General features: G+C 40.1%; 1 protein-coding gene across 2 annotated transcripts in view; it reads left to right on the forward strand.

Annotated features, from left to right (window-relative positions):
- LOC132406096 (CREB-regulated transcription coactivator 1-like) overlaps positions 1-18,033 on the forward strand; it is a 61,647-nt gene that overhangs the window by 29,097 nt on the left and 14,517 nt on the right. For both annotated transcript variants that reach the window (XM_059991311.1, XM_059991312.1), the window contains exons 7-10: positions 6,416-6,459; positions 6,548-6,768; positions 7,187-7,329; positions 14,660-14,872. In XM_059991311.1, coding sequence (XP_059847294.1) covers positions 6,416-6,459; positions 6,548-6,768; positions 7,187-7,329; positions 14,660-14,872 — 621 coding nt within the window. The remainder of the gene's footprint in view (positions 1-6,415; positions 6,460-6,547; positions 6,769-7,186; positions 7,330-14,659; positions 14,873-18,033) is intronic.

Genomic DNA, 18,033 nt, shown 5'->3' on the forward strand with positions numbered 1-18,033 from the left:
GAGTCATTAAGTATGGGCCTTACGGCTCCTGTACAACCTCCATGATAGTATTAATGGGAAGAGGGTATGTCTCGATCAGTGAGGGTCATTATTGATGGATGCCACCTTGAGGCAGCATCCCTTGAAGGGTTGTGTCTGTGATGTAGCTGGCTATTGGATATCAAATTAAAGCATTTGTAAACCAACTAGACACACTGTTTTAATCTCAAATGCACTATATCCTTTATTGTATCAGAGGATCATAGCCACATGCTCAACGAAGGTCGCGACTATGATTTAGAGGCAGATTTGTGTTATAGGCTAGATTGATATTGCAGCAGACAGAGGCTTCCTTTGAAGAGATAGCCATCCACTGATTCACCCATTGGCTTCAACATGTGGGTAAACAGAACAGGAGTCAACTCACACTTGGGAACCCTGATGCATTTATATGGCAGCAAATATTAGTTTATTTTTTCTCATTAAGCAGATTGTAAGTATTTTTCAGCCACTTGAAGATTTTTTTTTTGTAAAAGTATACTGGTCTATACCAGTGCTTCTCTTCAAAAGCTCATCCCATTTCTTTTCTCCGAAGTTATCACCAAATCATTCTGTTCCTTTCATCCTGGTCTTTATTTTCTATTAAATGCATCTTTCTTAATTGCCTCAATTGGTCCTTGTGCTATTTGTAATCCAATTATTCTTTGTGTGATGGAGTTTGTTGTAAATTTGCTATTGGATGTAGTTGAGACAGTTTTAGACTTAGCCCCTATTTTTAGCTTTGATTGTAATTAAAAAGTTTCCATTGGTCTTGTTTTTCAAACTCATTTATTCTGACTTCTGTTTGATCAGAGAAATCATTGAGGATTTATATCACAAGAGGAGACCATTCAGTTCGTCACATAGGTGCCAGTCAATCATGTCTGGTAGCCATAGGCCCATAGTCCTCCAGGTCAAAGTATCAAATACGCATCCACACTTATCCATTTCTTGAGAATAGGATCATATCACAGGCGCTCTTTTCTCTGTCCTGGTATTCTAATTTCTATTTTGCACCTTATTTGCATACGCTATCATCTTCTCCTTATCCTTTAAGTATGTAGGCCCAACTGATCATAGTCCTTCATGGTTCAGTTGGTGTGATACCAGTTTACTTGCGTCTTACTTAGAACTAACTTAGAAGCAGATAAAAAGGCATTGACATCAGGAGCTGTAAAAAGGCCACCTAAAGGATAATCATGAGTGCAGGGCTTTGGGGACCATTTGGCTCAGACCTAGTTGTGGACTCCTCTGCTTTGTGAGGACAGCCACGGTAGTGAGGCCTCAAACTTGATTTAACTCTTGGCAATACCAGATATTAGTACAACCTAATGAAGATGCTTTCTTGGAAGGGGAGTGGGGGCAGTTTTATTTCTATTTTTCAAGTCTCTAGAAGTGAATTGTGGTAGACAGCAGTGATCCCTGTGGAACGCCACTAGCCACCACTTTTCAGTCTGAGTAATCAGCAGACTCCTCTTCATTTTGTAACCAAGTTGTTATCTACTCTGCATCTTGTTCCAAATTCCACACATTATCAGAATCACTGGAAATTCGACTGCTGTTTGCTTAACCTGGAATGGTCATCATTCTTTGAAAATATTGAACTTAAATAGTTATGGCCTGATTTTTCACTCTTCCCTTAGTTCTTCTGGGGATCCAGTCAAATCTCCTTTTCTTCCTTCTTCCAGGGATAGTGGAACTGTTTGTAAGTGATGTGCCCTGTAAGCTCCATGTAGATTAGTGGAAAGTTGAGGAAAACATGTTTCACTCAGAATGGAAGAGTTCTAGATTTCATGTCAAAAAGGGCAGGAGAGGCAGGAATCCTCATCACATTCAAAATATTATTATTTCTTCATGACTGTTTCTAGACAGTCTGGGATTTATTGTCCTTCCCGAAATACTCTGAGTTGGGGAGCTGAGTCAACCGTATTAACAGGCTTCAGTCATACAGAAGAAAAAGGACGGCAGATTTCTTCCTGTGATGGGTATTAGAGAAGCGTGTGAATTTTCACAATAATTTAGTATTTTCTTGATTGCCATTACTGAGATACCTTTAACCACAGGCTTACTTAATTATTTAAAATTGAATACTCCTGTTGCCATGGTTGCATATGAATGTGTTAATGGTTCAGTGGTCCTACCTCCAACTGCTAAAGCATTAATCTACCTGCTTTGATCCTCTGTCCCATTTAAAACATCCTTGTGTGCATTGAAAAACTATGACCTGCATAAAACATTAGGATTAGAAGCAGGAGTAGGACATTTGACTCCTCCATTTATTAAAATCATGGCTGATTGTTTACACATACCTGTACTAACTCCATGTTCCGTGAATCCATTTTTATAAATCTATTGTTCTCAAAATATTGAATACACTTAACTACTGAGTTTCCACTATTCTTTTAAGAGAGTTTCTAAGATCACCATCTGCAAGAAGGTGGTCCTCTCGTCTGATTGGTAAATCTTTCATTTCAAGACTCAGATCACCGGATCTTAACACTCCTGCAAGGGAAATCATCAACTCTGCATATATCCTATCAGGGCCTGTAAGAACTATGTAGGTTTTGGTAAGATTACCTCTAACTCTCTTAAATTTAACTGAGTGTAGATCTTCGTTTTCCTCAAAGGGCAAGCCACCAGATCAAGAATCTGAATCTGCATTTTATAAGATGAGAATGTGAAAATGCTAGAGATTATAAATAATTTGAAATATTGGTAGCAATACAAATAATTACTAGAAAATGCTGACAGTGTTTAATAGGCAATTAAAGGACTATGGAGCCTGTGGTGAAGGAGAAAGAACTCAAAACTTCTTCTTTCATTTGGGAAAATAAATAGGCAAATGACAGGGTGAAAGGCTAACAAACCTTATGAACCCTAACGAACTGCATCCTAGAGTCAATGGAAATCAGGCAGAGATGGTGGATATATTGGCTGCAACCTTTCAAAATTCTCTAGTTCCTGGAGAGGTGCCAGAGGAACAGAAAACCTGTGGTATCAGTAGTGGGTCCATGACTATTAACCATCTATGCTATTGAGTTTGATGAAGGGATAGCCAAAGTTGTTGCTGATGCACAGATAAGTGGGTTAGTAAGTTATAATGGAGGACTCAAAGAGCCTGCAATGGGGTGTAGGTTGATGAACTGTATGGGAAAACAGTTGGCAGATAAAATATCATGCAGGATAATGTCAGGTTATCCATCTTAGAAGGAAGATAAAAAAACAACTTATTACAAAGTGTGAACTAGAAAGGGTTGGCATGCAGGTACAGCAGGGAATTAAGGCTAATGAAATGATTATTAGAAAGAGAATGAAGTACATGTGAAGGGAAGATTTGATGCAAATTTACAAGTCACTAGCACAGTTTTTTTTATTTTATAAGAAGGGTATTCTTCCATTGGGGACAGTGCAGATATAGTGAAGTACCTGATTGATTCCCAGGATGAAGGGGTTGATGTAAGAAAAGTTGATCAGGTTGGGCATATGCTTATTGGAACAGAAATGACCTCAGAGGTACAAGATTCTGATGTGGTGGATGCTGAGTAACTGTTTCAGAAGTAGAGAGTAACTGGAATTAGGGACGTAGTTTCTGAATAAGAAACCATCTATCCAAGACAAAGAAAAGGAATTTCTTTTCTCAGATAGTTGTGACTCTTGAAATTTTCTGTTTCAGATCATTGTGATGTGATGTCATTTGAACATATTTGAGGCTGAGGAGGATACTTTTCAAACCTGAAATTGATTGATATTTAAACTACTTGGAGTCGAGGGATGTAGGGAGAGTGGGAAATTATGTGTTGAGACCAAATTTGGATTTCATTGAATGACAGAGCAGGCTTCAAGGGTTACCAATACCACACCTGCCGTTGTTAATTGTAATGAAGTACCGTAGATTCCGGACTACAGAGCGCACCTGATTAAAAGCCGCACGCTCTAATTTTAGAAAGAAAATCAATTTTGTACTTGTACAAGCCGCACCGGATTTTAAGCCGCAGGTGTCCCACGTTGTAATATGAGATATTTACACAGAAAGATATTACACGTGAGGATTTTTTAACTTTTAATTAAATCTGTATGGTAACATAAACAAATATATATTGCAAATGCTTTTTTTCGAACAGTGCCTGTAACACAGCTACTTTTAAATATACATACGTATCGGTAACACACAAATTACGTTGCGTATACTTTTTTACTGAACAGTGCACGAACAACATTCCAATATCTCCTAACGAATGGTAAAAAATATATATATACTGCAGCCTACCAGGAAAAGTTATTGATTGCCTTCTTCATCTTTCTCCTCCGCACTAAAACCATCAAAGTCCTTCAGTGTCCGAATTGAACAACCTCAGGATCTCGTCACTCACTTCAGTCTCTTCATTGTCGCTCTCACTTGAGCGCACGCGGTCCTCTTCATCACGTAGCAGTCCAGCCTTTTGAAACCCGTTGGTGATGGTGGATGTTGTGACACGGCTCCACACATTTAGGATCCACTGGCAGACTTGAGTTAAGATGCTCTTCGCACGCATCCTGTTTTGGTAAAGGATTTCTCGCCGCTCGTCATCCAAGCCTCCCACTCAATGCGCAGCGCCACTTTAAATGCCCGGTTCACGCTGATGTCCAGTGGCTGCAAATACTTCATGGTGCTCCCAGGAGTCACAGCTGGAATTGAGTTTGTACTCTTGATGGCAGCTTTCACTGAACTTTCATTGTCAGTCGCTTAAAAAATTACCATCGGTGGAAGCTTTAGTCCGGTTGCTGTGCAGCTCAGAACACAAGTAAAATGCGTTCTCTCATGGCCACTTGTTTTCAGTGTGATGGACGAGTCACCTTTTTTATTAACAGTCCGAGTGAGAGGCAGGTCAAACGTCAAAGGTACTTCATCCATACTTATCATTTGGCCCGATGGAATTCTCCGCTATCTTTGTTTGAGTGAATGTGTGGAAGTTAGCAAGCTTTTCCTCGTGGTCGGGAGGGAGCTGCTGACACAGAGTTGTGTGTACCCTGACGGACAGGCCTTTTCATCTCATAAATCTAAAACACCACGATGGCCCACCTCTAAAATCTTCGATTTTCATTTTGGTGGCGATTGCTTTAGCCTTCAGTCTGATCTGCACGGTGGAAGCACCGCGGCCGCCTGCTCTCTGTGTGTTAACCTAGTCTTCAAGAAAGTTTTCAAGTTCGGGCCATCTGCTATGATTACCTCTGAAAGCTTTTGTCGTCTTTTTGCTTCGGCTCAGTTCTTCACGCTGGCGTCTCCACCGACTCAACATCGATTCATTTATGCCAAGATTATGTGCAGCAGCTCGATTTCCTTCTTCAACCGCCAGATTGATCGCCTTTAACTTAAAAGCTGCATCATATGCTTTTCTTCGAGTGTTTTCCATGTGTTGATGAGGGTGAGTACAAATGACTGATTTACAATAATTTAATTGTGAAAGTGCGCTTGATTTATCGTACAGATTCATTGGACCTCTGAACTACTCATCAATTTTATTGGTCTATTGTTACGAGGCAAAATGTTTTTGGCGGCATGAAAAAAAAACATGCATTAGCCGCACCGTAGTGTTGCCGCAGTGTTCAAAGCGTGGGAAAAAAGTAGCAGCTTATAGTCCGGAATTTACGGTAATCTGATGAACTTTTGCTGAAGTCTCTATATTGCAAGTAAGTCTCTTAGAAACTAGACTTAATTAAATTTGTGATATTTGGGTTTAAAGTTGCAGGCAGTTTTGCAGTGTGGGTCTACTGATCAAATGCTGAAAGAGGGATTAGAGTGGTTGGCTTTTTCTCATTCACCTCAGGAATGAAGGGCTGAATAGACACCTGTGTCATAGGTTTTACATGTTGGGAATTTTGTTCAGATAGTGTTGAAGCAGAGGTGCTGCAGGGCTGCAAGAAGAATAAAAACAAAGACTCAGCATCAGAATTACATTGCTCTAATACTTCTCTCCAAAAGATAATAAAAATTAAAAAGAATACATTTTTTAAAATAATAAAATTCTATTCTTTATTTATTGAGTAGGAAGGTATTACTGCCTGTTTAATTTTCATATATTGCTTGATTTAGGAGAAACTTAATTCATTCAGAATTAGGGTGATCTTAAGGTGGTGTTAAGGTATCTGCGTGGTTTTGGAAAGAAGAAGTTATGGACTGTCCCAATGGAAGGTGTTGGAATAATGAATGATTAAGAATTTATATATATATATATATATAATATTATATTATACATGATATAATATATATTATATCATATTATACTATTCATTCTATGTAATTATCTTAAAAATCGAATAAAAAATATAAATAAAAAAAGAATTGATATCACTGGTTTATTTTTGCTAGTTTTAGCTATGGTGATTAATATTTTTTACTATTTCTCAATTTAACCCGCAGTCTATGTCATCCCGGCCGAAATCATGTGAAGTCCCAGGAATCAAGTGAGTTGACTTTTTTTCTTTCTTACATGTGTGCGTGCGACAGAGCAATGCTGTACCAAATTTCAATTTTTTTGTTTTTCCTTTACAGTATTTTCCCATCTGCAGACCAAGAAAATACCACATCACTGATTCCTGCTGCCCATAACACTGGTGGATCCTTGCCAGACCTCACAAATATTCACTTCCCACCACCTCTACCCACCCCATTAGACCCAGAGGAATCAACATTCCCAACTTTGGGCAGCGCAAATAGTACCGGAAACCTGACGGCAAATATGAACCATCTGGGACTCAGCACTAACAGTCAGGGTATGTGAAAAGGTATAAGTAATCTCAGTTAAGTTATGTGCTGGCTCTGTGCACTAACATCCAGGACAAGTGCAGGATGAATTGGTTCAGCTGTATGGAAATATGCTGTATTTTGACTTGGAAGAATGTTGGACTACAGAAACTCTTGTAGAGCAGTAAGAAGAGGGAAATGAGTGGAGGAAAAACTGATTGCTCTTCCAGGAAAACTCCAATGGGCCTTATACTGTTAGGCAGTAAATATACAAAACGTGTGAAGAATTCTTAATATCTACTTTTTATCTGCTCATTTAGTGAGGGCTGCCGGGACTGGTCCGCCTGATGCTGTTGAGCAGTGGGTGTGAAGTAAGGGAAAGTTCCTGTGAAATAATATTGATCCCTGTCATTTTCCAATCTTGTTAACATTTTGCATTGATTGTAGGTTTGACATCATCACAAGGGTCACTCCAGAGCCGGCAACCCACAGCAACCCCTCTCACCTTACCAGTCAGCACAGATTCACGAAGACAGCAGCAACAACTACAGCTGTCGCCAGCTCTTTCACCACTCTCTCCAATCACACAGGTACTGTCTGTGAGATAGAAACTTTATATCCAGTTCCTGGGAATATTTTTATAAAATATGTTAAGAGAATAGCAACTTGATAAAGGCTAAGTATCTCACAATTTAATTTATTCAGGCTTCCTTTTTATTCCTGAGGTCTGGTAATGAAGAATCGGTATAATACATTCTTCACAGTGACTCACAATTTCAGCTGTAGCACAGTAAATATAGGATTAGTGTTATATGTAAAGAGTCAGACCTTACAACTATGAACCTAGACATTTTCATCACTATCTTTGGATGTTTTTTGTCCTAAAGATACTCGTAACCCATCAGACAAGACAACACTGTAATAGACTGAAATAAGAGATAGAGTAGAATGCTGTAGAGTTTGGGGAGGATAGGTGGGAGGTGGTACCCCCAACTCTGAACTGATTCCACAATCTGTGTTCACATTTTCAAGGAATGTACAGTTCATGTTCTGAGTGTTATCTATCTATCTATCTAATTTGCACAAATTGTCTTTTGCATATTGTCTTTTTGTGTAGTTTTTCATTGATCTTCCTGTATTTTTTTTGTTCTACTGTGAATGCCTGCAAGGAAATTAACTTTGGGGTTCTACATGTTGACATGCACAGTTGCAAGATAAAGTTTGTGAACCCTTTGCAATTACCTGGTTTTCTACATTAATTACTCATAAAATGTGGCCTGATCTTCATTTAAGTCACAATAATAAAACACAATCTGCCTAAACTAATAACACAGAAAAAAAATCTGCCCTCACCCCATCTGCCCGCCACCCCACTCGGGATAGGGTTCCCCTTGTCCTCATCTACCACCCCACCAGCCTCCAGGTCCAATGTATAATTCTCCGTAACTTCCGCCACCTCCAACAGGATCCCACTACCAAGCACATCTTTCCCTCCCCCCCCCCGCTCTCCGTTGGGATCGCTCCCTACACGACTCCCTTGTTCACTCGTCCCCTCCATCCCTTCCCACCGATCTCCCTCCTGGCACTTATCCTTGTAAGGGGAACAAGTGCTACACCTGCCCTTACACTTCCTCCCTCACCACCATTCAGGGCCCCAGACAGTCCTTCCAGTTGAGGCGACACTTCACCTGTGAGTCGGTTGGTGTGGTATACTGCGTCCAGTGCTCCCGGTGTGGCCTTTTATATATTGGTGCGACCGGACGCAGACTGGGAGACCGTTTCGCTGAACACCTACGCTCAGTCCGCCAGAGAAAGCAGGATCTCCCAGTGGCCACATATTTTAATTTCACGTCCTATTCCCATTCTGATATGTCTATCCATGGCCTCCTCTACTATCAAGATGAAGCCACACTCAGGTTGGAGGAACAACACCTTATGTACCGGCTGGGTAGCCTCCAACCTGATGGCATGAACATTGACTCCTCTAACTTCCGTTAATGCCCCTTCTTACCCCATCCCTGACATACTTAGGTGTTTGTTTTTTTCTCTCACTCTGCCTGTTCTCCATCTCCCTCTGGTGCCCCCCACCCCCCTTTCTTTCTCCCGAGGCCTCCCGTCCCATGATCCTTTCCCTTCTCCAGCTCTGTATCACTTTTGCCAATCACCTTTCCAGCTCTTAGCTTCATCCCACCCCCTCCGGTCTTCTCCTATCATTTTGCATTTCCCCCTCCCCTCCTACTTTCAAACTCTTACTACCTTTCCCTTTAGTTAGTCCTGACGAAGGGTCTTGGCCCGAAACGTCGACAGTGCTTCTCCTTATAGATGCTGCCTGGCCTGCTGTGTTCCACCAGCATTTTGTGTGTATACTTCTAGTCAATACTGAGTACACTATTTAAACAATCATAGTCTAGATTCAAAAAAATCTGTGAACCTCTGGGGTAATACCTTCTACAAAAGCTATTTGGAGTCAGGTGTTCCTATCAATGAAGTGAGATTGAAGTTGTGGGTTAAAGATCTGTTTATGTACACCATGCCTTGATCAAAACAATTTTCAGAGGACCTTAGAAGAGGAATTGTAGAGATGCATGAAGCTGAAAAAGGCTACAAAGACATTTCCAAAGACCAGCATGTTCATCAGTCTACAGTAAGAGAGATTGTCTATAAATGCAGGAAATTCAGTACTGTTGCTACTGAAGGAGGTGAAGAAGAACCCAAGGGTAACAGCAAAAGATCTGTAGAAATCGGCAGAAATCCCTAAAGTCACTGCACACCAACACCAAATCATCCCAACTGTAAAGCACAGTGAAAGGAGCATCATGGCTTGGGAAGCAAACACGAGGAAATCTGCAGATGCTGGAAATTCAAGCAACACACACAAAATGCTGGTGGAATGCAGCAGGCCAGGCAGCATCTATAGGGAGAAGCACTGTCGACGAAGGGTCTCAGCGGGAAACGTCGACAGTGCTACTCCCTATAGATGCTGCCTGACCTGCTGCGTTCCACCAGCATTTTGTGTGTGTATTATGGCTTGGGGCTGCTTTGCACAACTTGAAAAGCTTGCAGTCATTGTGAATTCAAAATTGTATCAAGACGTTCCACAGGAGAACGTCAGGGTAGTGATCTGTCACCTGAAGCTTAATAGAGTTGGATGATGCACAAGGCAATGATCCAAAACACAAGAATAAGTCAGCAACAGAATGGTTTAAAAGGAAGAAAATTTGTGTTTCAGAATGGTCAAATCAGAGTGTAGACCTTAACCCAATTAACATGCTGTGTCTTCACCTGATGGGGGCTGTTCGTGCAAGGCTTCCCAGAAATATGATGAACTGAATCAGTTTTGTATGGAGGAGTGGTCTAAAATTCCTCCTCCCCATTGTGCAAGTTTGATCAGCAGCTACAGGAAACATCTGGTGGCGATTATCACTGATAAAGGAGGTTCTACCAGTTATTAAAATTAAAAGGTTCACATACTTTTTCCAGCCTGGTCTGTGAACGATTAAATAATGTGTTCAATAAAGACATGGAAGGTATAATTGTTTGTGTGTTATTAGAATCGGAATCAGGTTTATTATCACCGGCATATGACGTGAAATTTGTTAACAGCAGATATATAATCTAGCAGAGAGAAAAAAATAATAAATAAAATAAAACATAATAATAATAAATAAACAAGTAAATCGGTTACATATATTGAATAGATTTTTAAAAATGCACAAACAGAAATACTGTATATTTTTAAAAAGTGAGATAGTCCAAAACTTCAATGTCCATTTAGGAATCGGATGGCAGAGGGGAAGAAGCTGTTTAGGCAAATTGTGATAACATACAAACAATACTGAGTACACCATTTAAAGAATTTCAGTCTAGGTTCAAAAAAGTATGTGAACCTCTGGTGTAATGCCCTTTACAAAAACTAATTGGAGTCCGGTGTTCCAATCAAGGAGATGAGATTGGAAGTGTGGGTTGTAGAGATGCACTGTCCTATAAAAAAGACACACAAAGTTAGGTTTCTGATAAAGCCTGCTTTTCTTAAGAAAAATCTGTTTATTTGCACCATGCCTTGATCAAAACAACTTTCAGCAGATCTTAGAAGAAGAATTCTAGAGATGCGAGAAGCTGGAAAAGGCTACAAAAGCATTTTTAAAGAGATGAGTGCACATCAGTCCATGGTAAGAGAAATTGTCTACAAATGAAGGAAATTCAGTCTGTTGTTACTCTCCCTGAGAGTGGGTGTCCTGCAAAGATCACACTAAGAACACAACATGCAATGCTGAAGGAGCTGAAAAAGAACCCAAGGGTAAGAGCAAAAGACCTTCAGAAATCTCTAGAACTATAAGGAAAGCACTGAACAAGAACAGTGTTTGGAAGGACATCACAGAGGAAATCTCTCGGCTCTCCAAAAAAACGTTGTTGCACGTTTCATGTTTGCAAAATACCATGTGGATATTCCACAACGCTTCTGAGACAATGTTCACAGGTGAGACAAAAGTTGAACTTTTTGGTAGAAGTGCACACCATTATGTTTGGTGGAAAGGACACAACATCGAAACCTCATCCCAACTGTGAAGCATGGTGGAAGGTGCATCGTGGTGTGGGACTGCTTTGCTGGCTCAAGGCCTATACAGCTTGTAATTATTCAGTGAACAATGAATTCAAAATTGTATCAAGAAATTTTGCAGGAGAATGTCAGGGTAGTATTCTGTAACCAGAAGTTTTATAGAAATTGGATGATGCAACAAGACAATGGTCCAAGGCACACGAGTAAATCAACGACTGAAAGTTTTAAAAAGAAGAAAATTCCAGACCGTAACCCAATTGAGATGCTGTGGCATAACCTGAAGAAGGCTGTTCATGCAAAGTATCCCAGAAATATTGATGACTGAAGCAGTTTTGTACAGAGGAATGTTCGAAAATTCCTCCTTGTCAGTGTGCAAGTCTGATCAGCTGCTGTAGAAAATGTTTGGTAGAAGTTATTACTGCTAAAGAGGTTCTACCAGCTATTAAATACAAGGGTTTACATACTTCTTCCATCCTGGACTATGAACGATTAAACAATGTGTTCAATAAAGACATGAAAAGTACAATTGTTTGTGTATTATTAGTTTAGACAGATTATGTTTGTCTATTATTGTGACTTAAATGAAGATCAGACTACATTTTATGAGTAATTAATGCAGAAAACCAGGTAATTCACAAGCTTTCTTGAAACTGTATGTACTCAGATGATAAATTTACTCTGAACTTTGTCCCATTACCACCTTGTCATCCTTGGAAACTTCAACATTCAGATTTGATGAAGTCTCATTTCATCAAATCGGTTGTGGGCAATGAAAGCTGCTGCAGATTGCTCCTGGTGTCCTGCCTTAGCTGTTGAACACCACATGGAGAAAGCACTCGAAAACAGCAAGAGTACAGAATGTATTCTGGTAGAAGCTTTTAAGATCAATAATAACTCGGTAACATCATCCTGAGTTCTGAAGGTCATAGCTGCCAGAGTAGATCTGCCCAATTATGAGAACAGCAATAAGGGTAAGAGCCCTACTATATGTACATAATCCTTACTGATCTGCTTGTTGATGTTTCATCTGTCTTTGACAGCATTAGTAGGCTTAACCAACACACAATAATTTTGGAGACTAAGCACACGTGGCACAGAAAATGCTGGAAACACTAAATGTGTAAGACAGCAACACTGGAAATAATAACAAAGCCAACGTTTCAAGTTTTCTCCTTCCCAATCTAATGAGAGATCTTTACCAGCTGAGTGTTTTCCCCATTTAATATCACAGCAATGTTATAATGATTCAGAATAGAAAACATTTCTTATGGCAATGGAGTAAACATATTCTGGGGGGGTGGTTTTCAGTTCCAGATTACAAAATCTGAAGTCTCTTTTGTCCTCTTGTCAACATTCAATTGGGCTGATTAATGGCAATTGATACTTATATCACAAATCTTTCAGGCAAAGATAACACCTGCTTTTGATGTTCAGTAGCATTGCCTGGCTGAGTCAGCCATCAATAATAGAGGTCATCATTGGCTAGAAAGTTGCCTGGACCACATAAGGTGCCCTGCAGTGAATGACACATCTCCTGACACTGCAGGACTTTGATTGCAGAAGAACTAATTGGAAGAATGGGCAATAAAAAAGTGGCAGATAGAATACAGTGTAGGAAATCTATGATAATGCATTTTGGTAAAAGGAACAATAGTGCAGACTGTTATCTAAATGGGGGAAAGATTCAAACATCAGGGGTGCAAAGGGACCTAGGAGTCCTCGTGCAAAACTCCCAGGTTAATTTACAGATTGAGTCTGTGGTAAAGAAGGCAAATGCAATGTTGGCATTCATTTCAAAAGGAATGGAATATAAAAATGAGATAATGCTGATGCTTTATAAGACACTAATCAGGCCTCACTTCAGTATGGTCAACAGTTTTGGACCCCATATCTCAGAAAGGATGCACTGCCATTGGAGAGAGTCCAGAGGAGGTTCAAGAGCATGATTCCGGGAATGAAGGGGTTAACATGTGAGGATCATTTGGCAGCTTTGGGCCTGTACTCACTGGAATTTAGAAGAATGCCGGGGGATCTCAATGAAACCTACTGAATGTGGAAAGGACTAGATAGGGTGGATATGGAGAGGGTGTTTCCTATGGTGGGGGTGTGCAGAACTAGAAGGCACAGCCTCAAAATCGAGGGCAACCCTTTAGAACAGAGGTGAGGAGGAAATTTTTAATCCAGAGAGTACTGTATTTGTAAAATGCTGTGCCACTGACAGGTGTGGAGGCCAAATCATAGATATATGGGGTTGAGTTGGATTCGGGATCAGCCATGATTGCATGGCGGAGCAGGCTTGATGAGCTGAATGTCCTAATTCTGCTCCTGTGTGTCATGGTATTATTTTTCCCACCATCTGCAAGGCACAAGTCAATAACTTGATGGAAGACTTTCAACTTGAATGGATGAATGCAATGTAGAATGTCAATGACATTTAGGTCAAGAGGCTAGATGATATCCTATCCACCATCTTAAAGATTCATTGTTTCTGCTACTGATGTACTGTAGCTGCAGTGTGTATCAATTTAAAAGTTACTAACTAGGCAACTGCAGAAGCATCTGTCAAACCTATGATCTTTTTACACAAAGAATAACAAGGGCAGAAGGAGCCTGGAAACATCTGTAGATTCCTCTGCCAGTCACAATACATCACCAGTTCTTGTGGCCCACCCACCACCACTTCAAGTGGTGGCTGTAAGAAATTAAGGGTGGCTGTAAGTTCTGGTCTTGTCAGAATGCCCAGATCATGAACAACAATAAAATGAAAATGTCTTAAGGTGCTTCATCATGGGCTTTCCAACAGTTACTGAGTGAGAAGTGGAGTTGTATTGACAATTGCAAAATGTTCAGATTTTTCACTTTCGGGTCGTGCAAATGTTAATGACTAATTGAAGAATTAGTTATTCTGCAGTGAGCAACATGCTACTTGATTCTCTAAATCCTTCCCCCATCTGGCTGATTGGCAGAAGGCAAAGAGGAACAAGAGGATGTTTCACTTAGCTATATACATGTATAGGTTTGAAAAGCAATTAAACTTGAACATGAACAAAGAGTAGGGATGAAAGGAAACCCTTTTAAGCTGATACTGACTAGTGGTGCTCTGCAGGGATCAGGGGTCACTACTTTTCAAATTATATGTTAACGATTTGGATCCTAGAATTTGGGGATTTCATGATTCAAGGACAATGACAAATAACAATAATTGTCAGTAACAGTAAGTTAAGCATGCCTGCCCTCTTTAATCCACCTATCCGTTACCTCTCTCATGAGTGGCCCAAAGGTAGAGTCCATACTTGGGAAAAGTTGTTCTGTGCGGTATTATGCACTGTGTGGTGGGCTAATGAGTTTCTGTTTCATTGTAGGCTGTTGCTATGGATGCATTAGCATTGGAGCAGCACCTTCCTGCATATCCATTTTTCACACAACAGACAACACAGCCACAGTCACAGAGCTCCAGTAGCCTGGGTCAGAATACGCAAGTACAGCAGAGCAGTGGGCAGAAGCAGGCAGCCACAGTGCCACAATCTCCTCCAATGAACCAAACGCAGGCACCAATAGGAATGGATATCAGCACGGTAAGTATAAGCAGCTTTGGCAAAGTTGGTAAAAAATCATAATTTCTCAATCTTTGCCCATCTTGCATAGAGAAAAATTCTGTAAGAGTGAAATAAGTTTAGAGAAAAGTTGCATGTAATTATTGGTACATTTTGCAGGTCATTGCTCATTGGATATCATATGAACTGAATAAAACCCCACAGTCGTGCTTCATCCCAGCTGGAGTAATTCACAGACAGTGTAGGTCCTGTTTGACTACAGGTGCAGCGCTCCAGGTTTCATCGTAGGGGTTTGAGGGCATTAGTATATTCTGGAGCTTTGCTCCATGGCCCTTGGGAATCAGACAGTATATTAATATAAGGATGCCGTTTGGAGGGCAAAAGAAGTGTCTGTTAGCTGCTTTCCATTTTGGGAGTGCCTTTACAGGACTGAGCACACCTTGTGTGTCTAGGTACATAGAAACCTCTTATGCCCCTTGAGCACACTAAGTTAATTGTGGTCCAGCTCCTGCTGTAACCTTTTTTTGCATGGATATTGCATGTATGGACAGGTTAACATTAATTGGATACACTTCTAGTCTCCAGTTATAATTTCTTTCGTAATGAATTTTTTTGAGATTCCCTATTGTGTAGTTTGGTGCAGTTCAGTTGATACATTTTGATTTTCCAGCACATTTTTGCTTCATTCTATTTCTTGTGCCATAATTCTGTGAAGTTACATTGGTTATCTCACATGTACTGATTTTTTTTGTATGTTTCCTCATCAACCTAATTGATTATAGAGCAGGTAAGCTTGCTGCCTATAGGATTGGTAGAAACATTGTCCGCCTGCACTTTCAAAAGAGAATTGGTTAGGCTGTTGAGAGAGAATAATTTGCAGGCAACTGGGAAAAGGTCAGGCGAATGGGATGTACCAGGAGGTACACAGACTCAAAGGCTCAAGTGCCCTTTTGTGCATTAACAGTTCTGTTGTGATTTAGCTGGATGATGTTCTCTACTTTTTGTGGACAAATCTAACCATTGATGAAGAGTAGCTCTCCAAGGGAAGTAGACCTGTGACTAAGATAATTTGTTTGTATTTCACAGTACGTGTGTATCATTATACCCATTAAACCAGCGTTGTCTCACTGAACAAATTCTCCCCTGAACGCATGTTACCGATGTGCTTTAAAATTGTTACTTTTGCATATTTTCTTTGGTTCCCCTTTTCTATTATTACAAATAGGTTACAGGGGCAGGAAAAAAGATACTAACAGTTAGAAGGTTAAAACTGCAAAGCTAGGCTGTGAGCTGATACAAAGGCTTTTAAGATCACGAAAGAGCTTAGTGGAGCAGACACTGAGTTGTTTCCACATGGGGTTGCATAAAACTAGAGGTCATATGTACAAGATTAATCCAACGAAACATTCAAAAGAAAATTTATTCCTTTGAGACTAGTGGGAAACTGGAATGCACTGTCACAGGGAGTGGTTGAGATGTAAGGTAGAGACTCCTTGAAGGGGAAGCTGGATGTTTTGACAGGGTGAGTTGAGGATCGATAAGAGGAAAGATGATGTGAAGCGTAAACTCTAGCACATAATGGCCTGCTGCTATGAAGTAGGGACTTGGCCTGAAACCTCAATCTTTACCTCCAACCACTGTACTCCTTAAGCAGTTTGTTTTTTTTTCTCCAACTAAGAGCACCTGCGGTCTCTCGTGCCTCCATATTCTCACTGTAGCCTGACCAAAGAGCTGTATTTTATTGTGCCCATTCATTTGTAATTAAAACTTCTGTTTATGAAACCTGGTTTTATAGGTTTTTAAGACTTTGGTCAGCTTCTGCATCCAACTCCCCAGCTCCCTGATTTCATGCTGTTTAATGTAATTGCCCTCATTTATTCTCTCTCTCATTTCTGTCCAATATTAATACTTCCTTTTTTATATTCTTTTGCAGTTTCATAATACAATAATCCATACACAGTATTAGTATATTTGCTACAGATGCTAATTGGCTTATTTAACTGTATTTAAATATGTGTTTATAAAATATATGAAATTGTATTCACATTCAGGACACCATTTTTCACATTCCTCTAGCCCAAGAAACTCCCATTATCAATCCTTTGTCGCCCAAGCACCAACCTCCTAATCCCAATTCCTCAGTCCCTAGAGATCTTCCTTTCCAAATACCTTTGTCAATCCAAAGGCACAACATCCATTGCATTAACTTTAGCCCATAATTAGTTATTTTTGCAAAGAACTTTCACAAGTTTGTAAACACTAAGTTTCACAAATTTGACTCTTAAAATTTTCTGTTAGCTATCCTTGGAAAAACCTTTCCCCTTTTCAGTGTGTGTTAATTTTATGCCATAAAGTGGCTCCTGAGATTTGGCTAGTTATAGAGTGATACAGCACAGAAACAGCCCAGCATGTCCCTGCTGACCTTTTTGTCTATGTGCATTAATCCTATTGTATTAGGTTGATATCCTTTAATATGTTGTTTATTGAAGTGCCTTTCTCAAAGTCTGTTAAACATAGTGTTTGCATCTGATTCCATCACCTTCTCTGCCAGGTGTCAACCACTCTTTATATAAAAAAAAGAAGAAACCGATAAATACCCTTTAAAACTCCTTCTTCCACCTTAAATTATTAAGGTTAAAGTTGTCCCGAGCCTTATAGGCTCATCAGGCCAGTGCTAATGCCGGTTTCTGTGGCGTGAAGCAACTAAGAGTACATGACTCCCCCCCCCCCCCTCCCCCCCGGATAGAATGCTAGTCTATCACGAGGACCTTAAATTATGCCGTCTTGTTTTTAACATCACTGTCATGGAGAAAAGATTTTGACTATCAGACCTATCTATTCCATTATTAATTCTGTATAATACTATCAGGCCACCCCTCAGCCTCCTTCACCTCATTCTCTCCCGGCAACTAAAATCCTCCAATTTAGGCAACTCATAATGAAACCTTGGACCTTCTCCATCTTATCCTTGTGTGGTGATCAGAACTGCACTCAGCATTCCAAGTATGTTGTAACTGGTGGTTTGTAAAGTTTCAGTGTAACATCCCAACTTTTGTATTCCAAGCATGGCATATGCGTTCCTCACCATCCTAACTACTATGTTGCTACTTTCATGGAACTATGGACCTGAACTCCAAGGTGCTTAGTGCCGTAAATAGTAAATACTATTTACAGTATATGGC

Source organism: Hypanus sabinus, chromosome 16, assembly GCF_030144855.1.
Source record: "Hypanus sabinus isolate sHypSab1 chromosome 16, sHypSab1.hap1, whole genome shotgun sequence".
NCBI classification, from domain to species: Eukaryota; Metazoa; Chordata; class Chondrichthyes; order Myliobatiformes; family Dasyatidae; genus Hypanus; species Hypanus sabinus.